The sequence below is a fragment of the Staurois parvus genome, unplaced genomic scaffold (genome assembly GCF_062004578.1).
Source record: "Staurois parvus isolate SC_StPar_1 unplaced genomic scaffold, SC_StPar_1.0 ptg000189l, whole genome shotgun sequence".
Lineage (NCBI taxonomy): Eukaryota > Metazoa > Chordata > Amphibia > Anura > Ranidae > Staurois > Staurois parvus.
The window spans coordinates 740,729-753,190 of record NW_028317985.1 but is presented as its reverse complement, the minus strand read 5'-3'; the positions used below and the strand labels follow the sequence as shown (position 1 = coordinate 753,190).

At 44.1% G+C, this 12,462-nt stretch overlaps 1 protein-coding gene across 1 annotated transcript in view; it reads left to right on the top strand.

The window, feature by feature from the left end:
* MYCBPAP (MYCBP associated protein) overlaps window positions 1–11,437 on the top strand; it is a 104,187-nt gene extending 92,750 nt beyond the window's left edge. Inside the window, exons 18-19 of the mRNA XM_089677594.1 lie at window positions 3,090–3,278; window positions 11,198–11,437. Coding sequence (XP_089533720.1) covers window positions 3,090–3,278; window positions 11,198–11,323 — 315 coding nt within the window. The 3' untranslated portion in view covers window positions 11,324–11,437. The remainder of the gene's footprint in view (window positions 1–3,089; window positions 3,279–11,197) is intronic.
* The last annotated feature ends 1,025 nt before the right edge of the window (window positions 11,438–12,462 follow it).

Genomic DNA, 12,462 nt, shown 5'->3' with positions numbered 1-12,462 from the left:
ATGTGAATTCAAATGCCAGCATATAGTATCACTGCAGCAACAGAACAGACAAAGCCTGAGCCAGTGTCTATCCACTGACAAAGGAGAAAAGGAAAACCCTTCCAAAATCACTTCAGTGCATGTAGATGTACAGTTGTGTCCAAAATTATTCAACCCCCAATGCTGTAAAGGGGTTTAGGGACTATAGTGTACATTTGGAATTGTATTCAGAATCAAATCCTACAAGGACGTTGTAACTACCCAAATGCAACTAAAATGACATCAATTGTTTATGTAATACAGTAGTAAATGGTTCTTATGTGGTTTCTTCATTGCCACAATTATTCAACCCCTTAAAGACTACCACTCTGAAGAACAGAGGTTCATACAGGTGCTTTCCATCAGGTATTGAAAACACCTGTGGATGTCACCGAGCAGCAATCAAGCATAATAAGCACCAATTAGGCAGCTTTAAAATGACTGTGATACTCAGCTCCTTCTAGACATTTACTGGTGTGGTTACAAACATGGTGAAGGCAAGAGAATGGTCCAGGAAGACAAGAGAAGAGGTGATTTCTCTTCACAGGAAGGGCAATGGCTATAAGAAGATTGCAAAGATGTTAAACATACCAAGAGACACCTTAGGAAGCATCATTCGCAAATTCAAGGCAAAGGGCACTGTTGAAACGCTACCTGGTCGTGGCAGAAAGAAGATGCTGACTTCGACTGCTGTGCGCTACCTGAAGCGTAGAGTGGAGAGAAGTCCCCGTGTGACTGCTGAGGAACTGAGAAAAGATTTGTCAGATGTGGGTACAGAAGTTTCAGCCCAGACAATAAGACGCACACTGCGTAATGAAGGCCTCCGTGCCAGAACTCCCAGGCGTACCCCCTTGCTGTCTCCAAAGAATAAGAAGAGTCGACTGCAGTATGCCAAAAGCCATGTGGACAAACCACAAAAGTTGTGGGATAGTGTTCTGTGGACTGATGAAACAAAATTAGAACTGTTTGGGCCCATGGATCAACGCTATGTTTGGAGGAGGAAGAACAAGGCCTATGATGAAAAGAACACCTTGCCTACTGTGAAGCATGGTGGAGGGTCAATCATGCTTTGGGGCTGTTTTGCTTCTGCAGGTACAGGGAAGCTTCAGCGTGTGCAAGGTACCATGAATTCTCTTCAGTACCAGGAGATATTGGATGGAAACGTGATGCAGTCCGTCACACACCTGAGGCTTGGGAGACGTTGGACCTTTCAACAGGACAATGATCCCAAGCATACCTCCAAGTCCACTAGAGCATGGTTGCAGAGGAAAGGCTGGAACATTTTGGAGTGGCCATCGCAGTCACCAGACTTAAATCCGATTGAGAACCTCTGGTGGGACTTAAAGAAAGCAGTTGCAGTGCGCAAGCCTAAGAATGTGACTGAACTGGAGGCCTTTGCCCATGAAGAATGGGCGAAGATACCCGTAGATCGCTGCAAGACACTTGTGTCAAGCTATGCTTCACGTTTAAAAGCTGTTATAACTGTAAAAGGATGCTGTACTAAGTACTAAGATTGAATGTCACTTGGGGGTTGAATAAAACTGATAATGCTGTGAGCACAGAAAAGACATTTGTGGTTATTTCATTATAACTGTTATGTTATATTTGTCTGACCTACAAGTGCCTCTTTAATGTAAATGTAAGCAAGATGACTGAATGATCAAAAGCAATGTCAAACTGGCCAAAACACTCAATTTCAGTGGGGGTTGAATAATTTTGGACACAACTGTACCTTATGGACTATATATGGCCTCCTCATAAGGAATGGTGATAAAGCACAATGGATAAGTGGTTAGCACTTCTGCCTGGCAGCATTAGGGTCATTGGTTCGAATCCCAACCACCTCACCACCTGCCTGGAGTTTTCATCTTCTCCTTGCACCTGTGCGGGTTTCCTCTGGGTACTCTGATTTCCTCCCATGCCCCAAAGACATGCTGGTAGCTTAACTGGCTCCTGTCTAAATTGTCCCTAGTATGTGTATATATGAATGTGAGTTAGGGACCTTAGATTGTACACCCCTTGAGGGCAGGGACAGATGTGAATGTACAATATATGTAAACTGCTGCGTAAATTGTTGGCTCTATATAAGTACCTGAAATAAATAAATAAATAAAATAAAGCTCTCATGATACAAGCAGCCTCCAGGATCATCATGTGTGCTAAATAACAGAACACTCCAACAGTACCCAATGATGAAGACACATGAGGGGAAACACTCACAGTATAATAAAAGCTGATCATGAAATTCATTAAAAAAAAGTTAAAAGTACAAACTCACAAAGCAAGCTAGCCCCACAGGCAGCATTGCATATAATATAGCATATAACATGAGTATCCGATACTTCCAGTATCACTGTAAGTTATGGCATCACTTCCGCTGGCCCCACCCCAACGCATTCCATCATAGTAGACATCATCAGGGGCAGTGGCCCTTGGGTGGCAATGTTCATTCTTCATGGTCCAACTGTATGTAGGAACATAGCCACCCTCTACTGCTCACTCCCAAGATGGACTATGGGATATATAGTGTATATATCCCAAAACACATAAATTAATGAGAAAAGGAAAGGTTTGGGAGCTCATGGATAATGTTTCAAGGAGGCAGAAAAACAAAGTAAGAAACAATTTAAAGAAAAATAGATTACAGAGACTTTAAGTTTTTGATACGTATGGATTATTTTTGGAGAAAAAGGATATTGTTTAGGGTTGATTTCATCTAATTTCGGTGAATGCTGAATATCCACGTACCCCTTGGTCTTACGATCCTTTGAGGTTTCGCAGTGAAATGGATAGTTTTTACCACAAGGTCACTGCACTTAAGCACTGTTATATTTGAAATGTTTTATGCCAGGCCAGATTTATTTCAATCCCCCCATATGATACCAAAATCGTGCAATTAGCTAATCCCGACTGCTATTAAATGTATAAGATTAGATATAATGTAAAATAAGCATTTACTTCATTGACACGGATAAGCACATGTGATGCATCAGCAGTTTCTGTCACTTTTTTGGCTGAAAAGTTGAGTGCATTTAAATTGAAGGATTTTTCTTTCTTTATATTTTATCCAGGACCGTCCTAGCAGCAGGAAGGTGAAGGGCAAGGAAGACAAGAAATCCTCAAAGACGACAGGCCTCTCTGGAGAGAACAAGGAGCTGGTGTCATCCGGAGAAAGCCTGGACTTGTCTCCTCCACAGTCCCGTCTCTGCCAAATAGATCCAATTATACAAGAGAAGTATCAGGAGAGCCTGTACACTGAGGTGTGTGAATGGATGTCCACAGTCCTACCAGTGAAAATAGAATCGCAGGCTAATATGAAATGCACCTTTTTGTTCAGCCATGCATTTCACTGAAGCTCGTTTAAAGTGAACCTGTGAGCCACCCTAAAGTGGAACTAAACCACCAGTTTCCAGTGGAACTAAACCCATCAATATAGCTGTTTCCCAGATTGGTTACACTGTGAATGATAAGTGTAACAGTTGCTCGTGTTCTAAACCAAGCTGACAAACCATCAAACGGCTGGTGTCATAACTCATCACATGAGGGTTAGGGACTGATGTGAATGTACAATATATATATGTGTAAAAAAGCGCTGCATAAATGGATGGCGCTATATACAGTAAGTACCTGAAATAAATAATGTGCAGCACCATGGTAACTGCAGATCAAACAGAGTCCAAGATGGCAGCTTCCTTGACTGTGAAGACAGGAGGGTTTAGTTCCACTTTAATTTTATGTGGGCTGCCATTGCTGACCTCATTTGGAAAGAGCAACTTGGCTGATTGTCCAGTCACAGACCTGGAATAAGCTTTCAGCCATCAAAGTCAAAAGTTCTGCTAAAGTTGATGTAAACCCACTCTCATATATGCTTTACATGGTATTGTGATTTCATAAGTGATTTTCAATCTTTTAAGATATCCACCATTAGGGCTCATGTACACGAGGTGTTTGGAAAACTCTTCTGAATGATGGAAACTGACTGCTTGGAAAACGTAGGTTACAAAACATCAGTTTAGCCGCGTTTGCATACCGCGTTTATACGCATTTGCATTTAGAAGACTTTCCCAAATGCCCAGAATGCACTGAAGAAGAGTAAATAATTAATTATTTCAGACATTTTGAGAGAAGGAGAGAGAGCAGAAGCAGAGAGAGCAGTATGTGTGGAGATGACCTGTCTTTTCTGGTTGTATTCACTATGGATCCCATCATGAGCATAATGCAGCACGTTCTACCATTTTTTCCTTCACGCAAAACCTAAAACTGACTGCACTGGTGTACCGGGTCCATTTGAATACATGGAAAACACTTTGCATGCATTTCTGATATGAAACAGTTAAAAAACGCTTATAAACGCAAACGTTTGTAAATGCGATTAACCGCGTTTACAAGCAAGTTTGGTGCATTCAAAAAAACAACTGTAAACTCAACTGCCTGTAAACAACTGCAAACAACTGTGTGTACATGGACACAGGAAAACATTAGGGAGAGTTCAGGGGCTGCTGAAAAACATGCTGAACAGCTCCTGAACGTCACTTTAGCAGCTGCAGTGTACATGGAGCCTTTAAAACAACACCTGCTGCCACGAAGGTCCTTGTTCAGGCATTTCCTGCTATGCAGTGACAACTGTCTTTCATATTTGCTCCTGTGTTGTCAACCTGTCACATATGCCCCATGATGAAGACCAAGTGGAGCTGTGCCAACATGCATTGCACATACTTGGTTCAACATTATTATCAGGAAGCTGGTCAAAAGCAATAATGTTCAGCTGATGTTGCAGCCAATGCATGTTGACAAGAAATGGCTGGAAGAGGCTGAAGGAGATGAGCAATGCTGAGATGAAAAAAGGTGGGAAAAAAGGTGTAAACCATTTTTTTAGGGGGAAAAAAATGGCAATTGTTATGATGCACAGTGCTTTGACAAACAGAATGTCATCCAGTTAGGATTTAGGTTTACTATAACTGGTCCGGGACTCTAAAGGCATTGAAACCATTTGGTTAGGTAGCTTTTTCAGAAGGCAATCTGCATTTGTGACCTTTAAATTTAAACAGCCTGCCCAAGAAAAGGTAACACAAGGAGTCTGCCATTAACATTTAACCAGCAATGCCTCTCGTGTCCAGCTTTGCTTTTGGTATTACTTAATCTAGGGCTTGACTTGCCCAGCTTTGAGGCTAGTCCTGGATACCCATCATGTCCTTGCCCAATGAGAGAACTTTCATACAGGTACTTCCATCAGATAGGGGGCTGATGAGTGGGCAGGGTTTGACTGTATAAGTTGAGGCTTTATTATTATTATACAGTATTTAAATAGCGCCAACGGTTTGCTCAGCATTGTACATTACAATGGGAGTCAATATACGAGACAGTACAGTAACAATACAATACATGAGGGGTTCAAGGGCCCTGTTCCTTGGAGCTTACAATCTAGGAGGGAGGGGAGAGTAGTACAGGAGGAAATAGCTGTTGGGGATGGAGTGGTGGGAAGAGCGGAGGAGATCAGCAAATTAGGGCAGGGTAGGCTTCTCTGAAGATGGGTTTTCAGGGTGCGCCTGAAGGTGAGGGAAGGTGACAGGCTGATGGATTTGGGTAGTGAGTTCAAGAGCATGGGGAAAGCCCTGGAGAAGTCCTGGAGACAGGCATGGGAGGAGGAGACCGGGGAGCTGGAGAGAAGGAGGTCTTGTGAGGAGCAGAGAGTGAGTTTTGGGTAGTAGATGGATATCAGGTCGGTGATGTAGTTTGGGGCAGTGAATTTTATTCGTTGGGCAATCGGAAGCCAGTGGAGGGATTGGCAGAAGGGGGTGGCAGATATGGAGCGGTTGGTAAGGTGGATGAGTCTGGCCGCAGAATTCAGGATAGACTGAAGCGGGGATAGCCTGTGTTGGGGTAGGCCGGCGAGGAGGGAGTTGCAATAGTCAAGTTGGGAGATGATAAGGGAGTGAATGAGTTGCTTTGTAGTTTCTGTGGTTAGGAACGTGCGTATTTTGGAGATGTTGCGGAGGTGGAGTCTGCATGAATTTGTCAGCGAATTGAAAGAATGACTTCAATTATATTATTTGGTTGGTTCAATTAAGACGCAAGTAGAACAGAAGTGTCAATGACAATGGCTGGAGTAACAGAAACTCTACAAGTGGCCGGGCTTTGGCAGTCAGTCCACAACAATAGGACTGAACCTCATTATTTGCATTTAGAATATGGGGAGGGTGCAGGGGCAGACTTACAACTCATGGGGCCCACGGGCAATAGGGGATCATGGGGCCCCTGTGTCCTTGCCCAAACTCAAAAAGCCTATGAAAAAGGTACCAGGGGCATCTCATGGGGCCCCCTACTGACCGCGGGCCCTCGGGCAGTGCCCGAATTTCCAAATGGTCAGTCCACCCCTGGGAGGGTGGGTCTATGATATGAAATGAATCTGAAGTCTTCCCACCCTATCCAAAACTTTAAAAAAGAGGCATTGGACTGGACTTAGACATCCGTGTTCCGATACTATAAACTTTAATTTTTCTGTGTATCCATGAAACCATTTTGACATGAATCAAATAATAACATTTTATGTGCAGTGTGCCTTTACTGTAAATGAAGGTGTTTGCCGCCGAGTACGTATCCTTCAATTTTAGGAAGACGTAGCTTTTATAAAAGACCTCTGTTTTCTACGAGGCAACACTTTATCCCTTCGTTAGCAGCAAGTGTTTCAGAGCGAATCCAGGCAGAGTCAGGACATGGAGGTATAAAAAGAATGTTCTTGGAAGGAGATCGTATAGATTATTAGACTTTAGGGAAGGCCAAGATGTGCTGGCCTCAGAAGGAAACCGGGGACTTGCTCTGTACATTGATTAAGCTTACAGTATGTCCACAAGGAGTTCCTGTGGGACCTATATTCTAGAAAGACAAGTCCATACACCAGCAGCCTGGGCTGACGTCTCACATCCTGAGACTGAACTAATTGGACACCAGGGCCCGAGCACATGCCTGTGGCAGCTGTGAGCCCCATCTTAGCATTAGAGCCATATGAGTGAGGGACTGTGTATTAACTGTTTACATTACTCCAATCAGTTAGGTGTCTTGTAACCACAAAATGTAGACCTAAACCCTAATGGGATACAATTTTGTTTGCTATAGCACTGTGAAACATAAATAATCCCATGTTTTTTCTTTTTTTTATTAAATTCTGTTTTCAACTTTTTTTTTTTATCCTACGTGCTTCTGGTCTTCTCCATCGTCTTTCAGCCACTTCCTCCCTACATGCACTCACTCTACTGGTGACTGTACAACATTACTCTTGACCAGGGGCGGACTGACAACTCATGGGGCCCCCCGGGCAATAGGGGATCGTGGGGCCCCTGTGTCCTTGCCCAAACTCAAAAAAGCCTATGAAAAAGGTACCAGGGGCATCTCATGGGGCCTCCTACTGACCCCGGGCCCTCGGGCAGTGCTCGAGTTTCCATATGGTCAGTCAGCCCCTGCTCTTGACAAGCATCCTGATAGCAGTATTGGTAGACCATGCCTGGGCAATGTGTGTGTCTGTTGGCATGTGAAAGAGTGACAATACAGGAGTATGTTTGGGAGTCCCAGTTGTCACCCTATATCAGGAAGTTTCTGAACAAGGACCTTCTGGGCAAGATCACCAGATATTAGTTTCATGAAAGCTGCAGGTTTTGAAAGATTGAAAATGACTGTTAAAACTACATTTACATATTAAAATGTAAGGTCACCTTTTTTAGAAAAAAAATTAAAAGGTGGACTAACACCCTATACCCTCCCCGCACCCCTGGTACCCACTGTACTTACCTCAGTGGGTGATGAGCTGTGAGTACCCATGCAACTTGTATAGCAGTCCAGGGATTTGAAATCCCTGCTCTCCTTCCTCTTCTTTCTTTAGAATGTTGAATACAATTCATTGCTATGGCATATACAGTCTGTATTTTTTTTAAAGAAGCCTTTATAAAAAGGATCGCAGATAATGTAGAGGAAGGTTGGCACCATCTGAAAGAAAAAACTTACTCCCAATAATTAACATTTTTCAAAAAGAAAGTCTACTCCAGGGTGGAGCAGAGCAGGGGCGGACTGACCATTCATTCACTTGAATGGGTCATGCTTGGCTGATGCTACACCCACCAACCATAGAAGCCGGCACTACAGAGGAGGCTTATGCAGATCTTGCTCCCTACTACAGCTCCAGCTTTACAAGTAGTCCCTCTGCACTGCATTCTGTTTGATGCTCTAGGATTGGCATGTCAGTAAGCCCTGACCGTGATCTACCAGACACCTGGCCAAGATCTACTGGTTGCTGACCCTCGCCCTATAGCAAGCGGCTTGCTATGGGGGCACTCAAAGGGAGTGGGGGCCAAGAAAGCTGGGGGGGGGGGGCATTTACAATCACTGGGTCCAAAGGCGGTCTGACCATTTGGAAACTCGGGCACTGCCCGAGGGCCCGGGGTCAGTAGGGGGCCCCATGAGATACCCCTGGTACCTTTTTCATAGGCTTTTTTGAGTTTGGGCAAGGACACAGGGGCCCCATGATCACCTATTGCCCGGGGGCCCCATGAGTTGTCAGTCCGCCCCTGGATCAGAGTGATTTTAGTTGGTCAAAGCGTTCATGTGCCAGCATGTGACTAGTCAAAATTGCTCTGATCTGTCCCTGAAGCCCTACAGAAGGAAGGGGAAGCAGAGCAGGGATTTCAGATACTCTGACCGCTACACTGGCTGTGTGGGCACTGATAGCTTACCACCTACAGAGGTAGGTACTGCAGGGACGAGGGGGTGAAAAGGTGAACTTACAGTTTAAACCTTGTATGAGATTTTGATTTAAAGTAAATCTAAATCCAAAATGCTAAGAGGGAAGAGACTCTTGGAGGTTTTCATTGCTGTCAATGTTCACATTGGGGAGAGTAACCTACTCTATTTGTCCTGATGACATTGTCATCGAGACTGAAAATGATGGGAAAATCCAAACTTTTGGGTTGTCACCAGAACAGGAACAGTTGGGGACACTTATTGTGATAACAACTTTTGAAGAGGGCATTTCCACATCCTTGGAGAGATTTCCTTACTGTTGAGTCTACAAGACAGGAAGGGAAGGGAAATCACAAATAAAAAATAAAATATATGATCAGTTTATAGCCTTTCCATACTCTTTACATATTTTGGCTTTGGATATGGCCATGGGTCCTATTTTTGTTTCTTACCTTGTTCTTGGAGCTCTTCGCTTGTCCTTTTACCCTGTGAGGTCATAATGGACGATGAGGAAATCTCCTTGCAGCAGAAACAGGAAGGAGGTATCTAACGGTGCCGTAAATCAGTGAGGCTCATGAGGCTTTAGGCGATGCATCCATGGTATCTCTAAACTTGGGCGATGTGGATGGCGCTTTTGCTGTCAGCCACAAAGTAAGTGGGTGGAGCTTGGTGTGCCCTGCTTCTGACCCACACTTCATAGGAAGGATATCAGCGGTGATGATGGTGATACCCTTCCTCTACAACTTATATGAGCACCTGCATAGGATGACATCTCTACAGTGATTTCCATGCTGCAGCATTAGTGTTGTTAACCTTTTGGCAAAGTAGATATTACTGAAAGGATCACCAGGAATTAACCTTATGATTAAAAGATCGATACATTTTATTTTGTTATTTTTACCTTTAGCCTTACTTTAACACTAGTACTAGATCTTGGTCTCTGCATGCATCAGGTCTTTACATTTGTTCCCACAGCTGTCACAGGTTAAGATGAATGTTGAATACAATTCATTGCTATGATATATACAGTCAGTATTTTGTTAAAGAAACCTTTATAATAATGATTGCAGCTAATGTGAAGGAAGGTTGGCACCATCTGAAAGAAAAAAAAATGGCTCCCAATAATTACACTTTTTCAAAAAGTCTTCTCTCTTCACTTGCCTTTACCTTGTCTTGTCTTTGCCTTCCCTTCCCTTTCTTTGCCTTGCCTTCGCTTTTCACTACTTCTTTGTTCAATTCTCCTTTACTCTTCTCATTTCTCCTTTTCCTCTCTCTTCTTGTCTCTTTTCACCTCTTCTTTACTGTCCTCTCCTTTATTCTCCTCATCTGTTCTCCTCTTGTTTCTCTTGTTGTCTCCTCTCCTTTTCTGTCCTTTTATTTGCTCTCTGTTCTTTCTCACTCTCTCTCTCTGTGTTCTCTCTCTATCTCTCTTGCTTCTCTCTCTCTTCTCTCTCTCTTTCTGTCTCAATTCTCGCTCTCTCTCTCGCTTCTCTCTTTCTATCTCACGTCTCTCTTCTCTCCACTCTCTCTCTTTCTATCCTGCTCTCTCTCTCTCCCTTGCGTGCTTCTCTCTTTCTCGCTTCTCTCTCTTCTCTCTCTCTTGCTTCTCTCCATTCTCTCTCTCGCTTCTCTCTCTTGCTTCTCTCTCTCCCTTCTCCCTCTCTCTCCCTTCTCGTTCTCCCCCTCCCTTCTCTCTCCCCCTTCTCTCTCTCTCTCCCTTCTATCTCCCTCTATCTCGCTTTTTCTCTCTCTTTCTTTCTCTCGCTTCTCTCTTTCTCCCTCCTCTCTCTCTTGCTTCTCTCTCTCTCTCTCTTTCTCTCACTTCTCTCTTTCTCTCTCCTCTCTTTCTCTCTCACTTCTCTCTCTCTCCTCTCTTTCTCTCTCACTTCTCTCTCTCTCTCCTCTCTTTCTCTCTCACTTCTCTCTCTCTCTCTCTCCTCTCTTTCTCTCTCACTTCTCTCTCTCCTCTCTTTCTCTCTCACCTCTCTCTCTCCTCTCTTTCTCTCTCACTTCTCTCTCTCTCCTCTCTTTCTCTCTCACTTCTCTCTCTCTCTCTCTCTTGCTTTTCTCTCACACTCGCTTCTCTCTCTCTTCTCTCTTGCTTCTCTCTCACTTCTCTGTCTCTCACACTCGCTTCTCTCTCTTGCTTTTCTCTCTCTCCTCTCTTTCTCTCTTGCTTCTCTCTCTCTCCTCTCTTTCTCTCTCACTTCTCTCTCTCTCCTCTCTTTCTCTCTCACTTCTCTCTCTCTCTCCTCTCTTTCTCTCTCACTTCTCTCTCTCCTGCTTTTCTCTCACACTCGCTTCTCTCTCTCTTCTCTCTCTCACTTCTCTCTCTCTCTCGCTTCTCTCTCTCTTGCTTTTCTCTCTCACTTTCCTCTTTGTACAATCTATCTATAGCCTGCTTTCCCATTTGAGCATAATCTCACAATTATACTTTTTTATTTTATTTCAGTTTTATGGAATCCTGGTCTCAGTGGCAGAAGATTTGGTGACCATTGCTGAAGACTTAAAAAGCAATACATGTCCCAGTGGGAATCTGGACACTTTGGAGAGCTTACAGAACATCATTCTTCAATAGAGTTTCACATTCATGTTTTTGGCGGAACTGTTTTTACACTTGCATTTAAAGTGTTACTAAACCCACAACAGTAAAATCAGTCTGTATATGCAGTAAAGCATTGTGTAAAAAGGATGTTTGATCCTCTCTTCTCTGATCCTCCCCTTCTTCCAATGTCTCCTTAATGTCTCCTGATAGAACAGAGGCTGGGGGCAAGCTGTACATGCTCAATTTGGTGTGCATTGCTAGAGAGATTTTTTTTTTCTCTTGGGAGAGTGCATGTGATCAACACAGAGTAATCAGTACTCTCCAGACAGAGGTCAGGGGTCCTGCATCCTCCTACAGGAGAAATAAAACTCCTTCTACGAGCTGTAACCAGTGTTTCGCCTGACACTGATAGAACTCACAAGACTTCTCTAACTGGTGATGAGAAAAGGTATTTAGCAGTTTATATTTACTAAAATAATTGCATTTCCATGTTGTGTGTACTGTGAGAGACTGGATATAGTGAATGCAGGGTCCTAGGAAACCAGATATAGTGAATGCAGGGTCCGGGGAGACCAGATATAGTGAGTGCAGGGTCCTGGGAGACCGGATATAGTGAATACAGGGTAAAGGGAGACCGGATATATTGAATGCAGGGTCCGGGGAGACCGGATATAGTGAATGCAGGGTCCGGGGAGACCGGATATAGTGAATGCAGGGTCCTGGGAGACCGGATATAGTGAATGCAGGGTAAAGGGAGACCGGATATAGTGAATGCAGGGTAAAGGGAGACCGGATATATTGAATGCAGGGTCCGGGGAGACTGGATATAGTGAGTGCAGGGTCCTGGGAGAGCAGATATAGTGAATGCAGGGTCTGGGGAGACCAGATATAGTGAATGCAGGGTCCGGGGAGACCGGATATAGTGAATGCAGGGTCCTGGGAGACCGGATATAGTGAATGCAGGGTCCGGGGAGACCGGATATAGTGAATTCAGGGTCCGGGGAGACCGGATATAGTGAATGCAGGGTCCTGGGAGACCGGATATAGTGAATGCAGGGTCCTGGGAGACCAGATATAGTGAATGCAGGGTCCGGGGAGACCAGATATAGTGAATGCAGGGTCCGGGGAGACAAGATATAGTGAATGCGGGGTCCTGGGAGACCGGATATAGT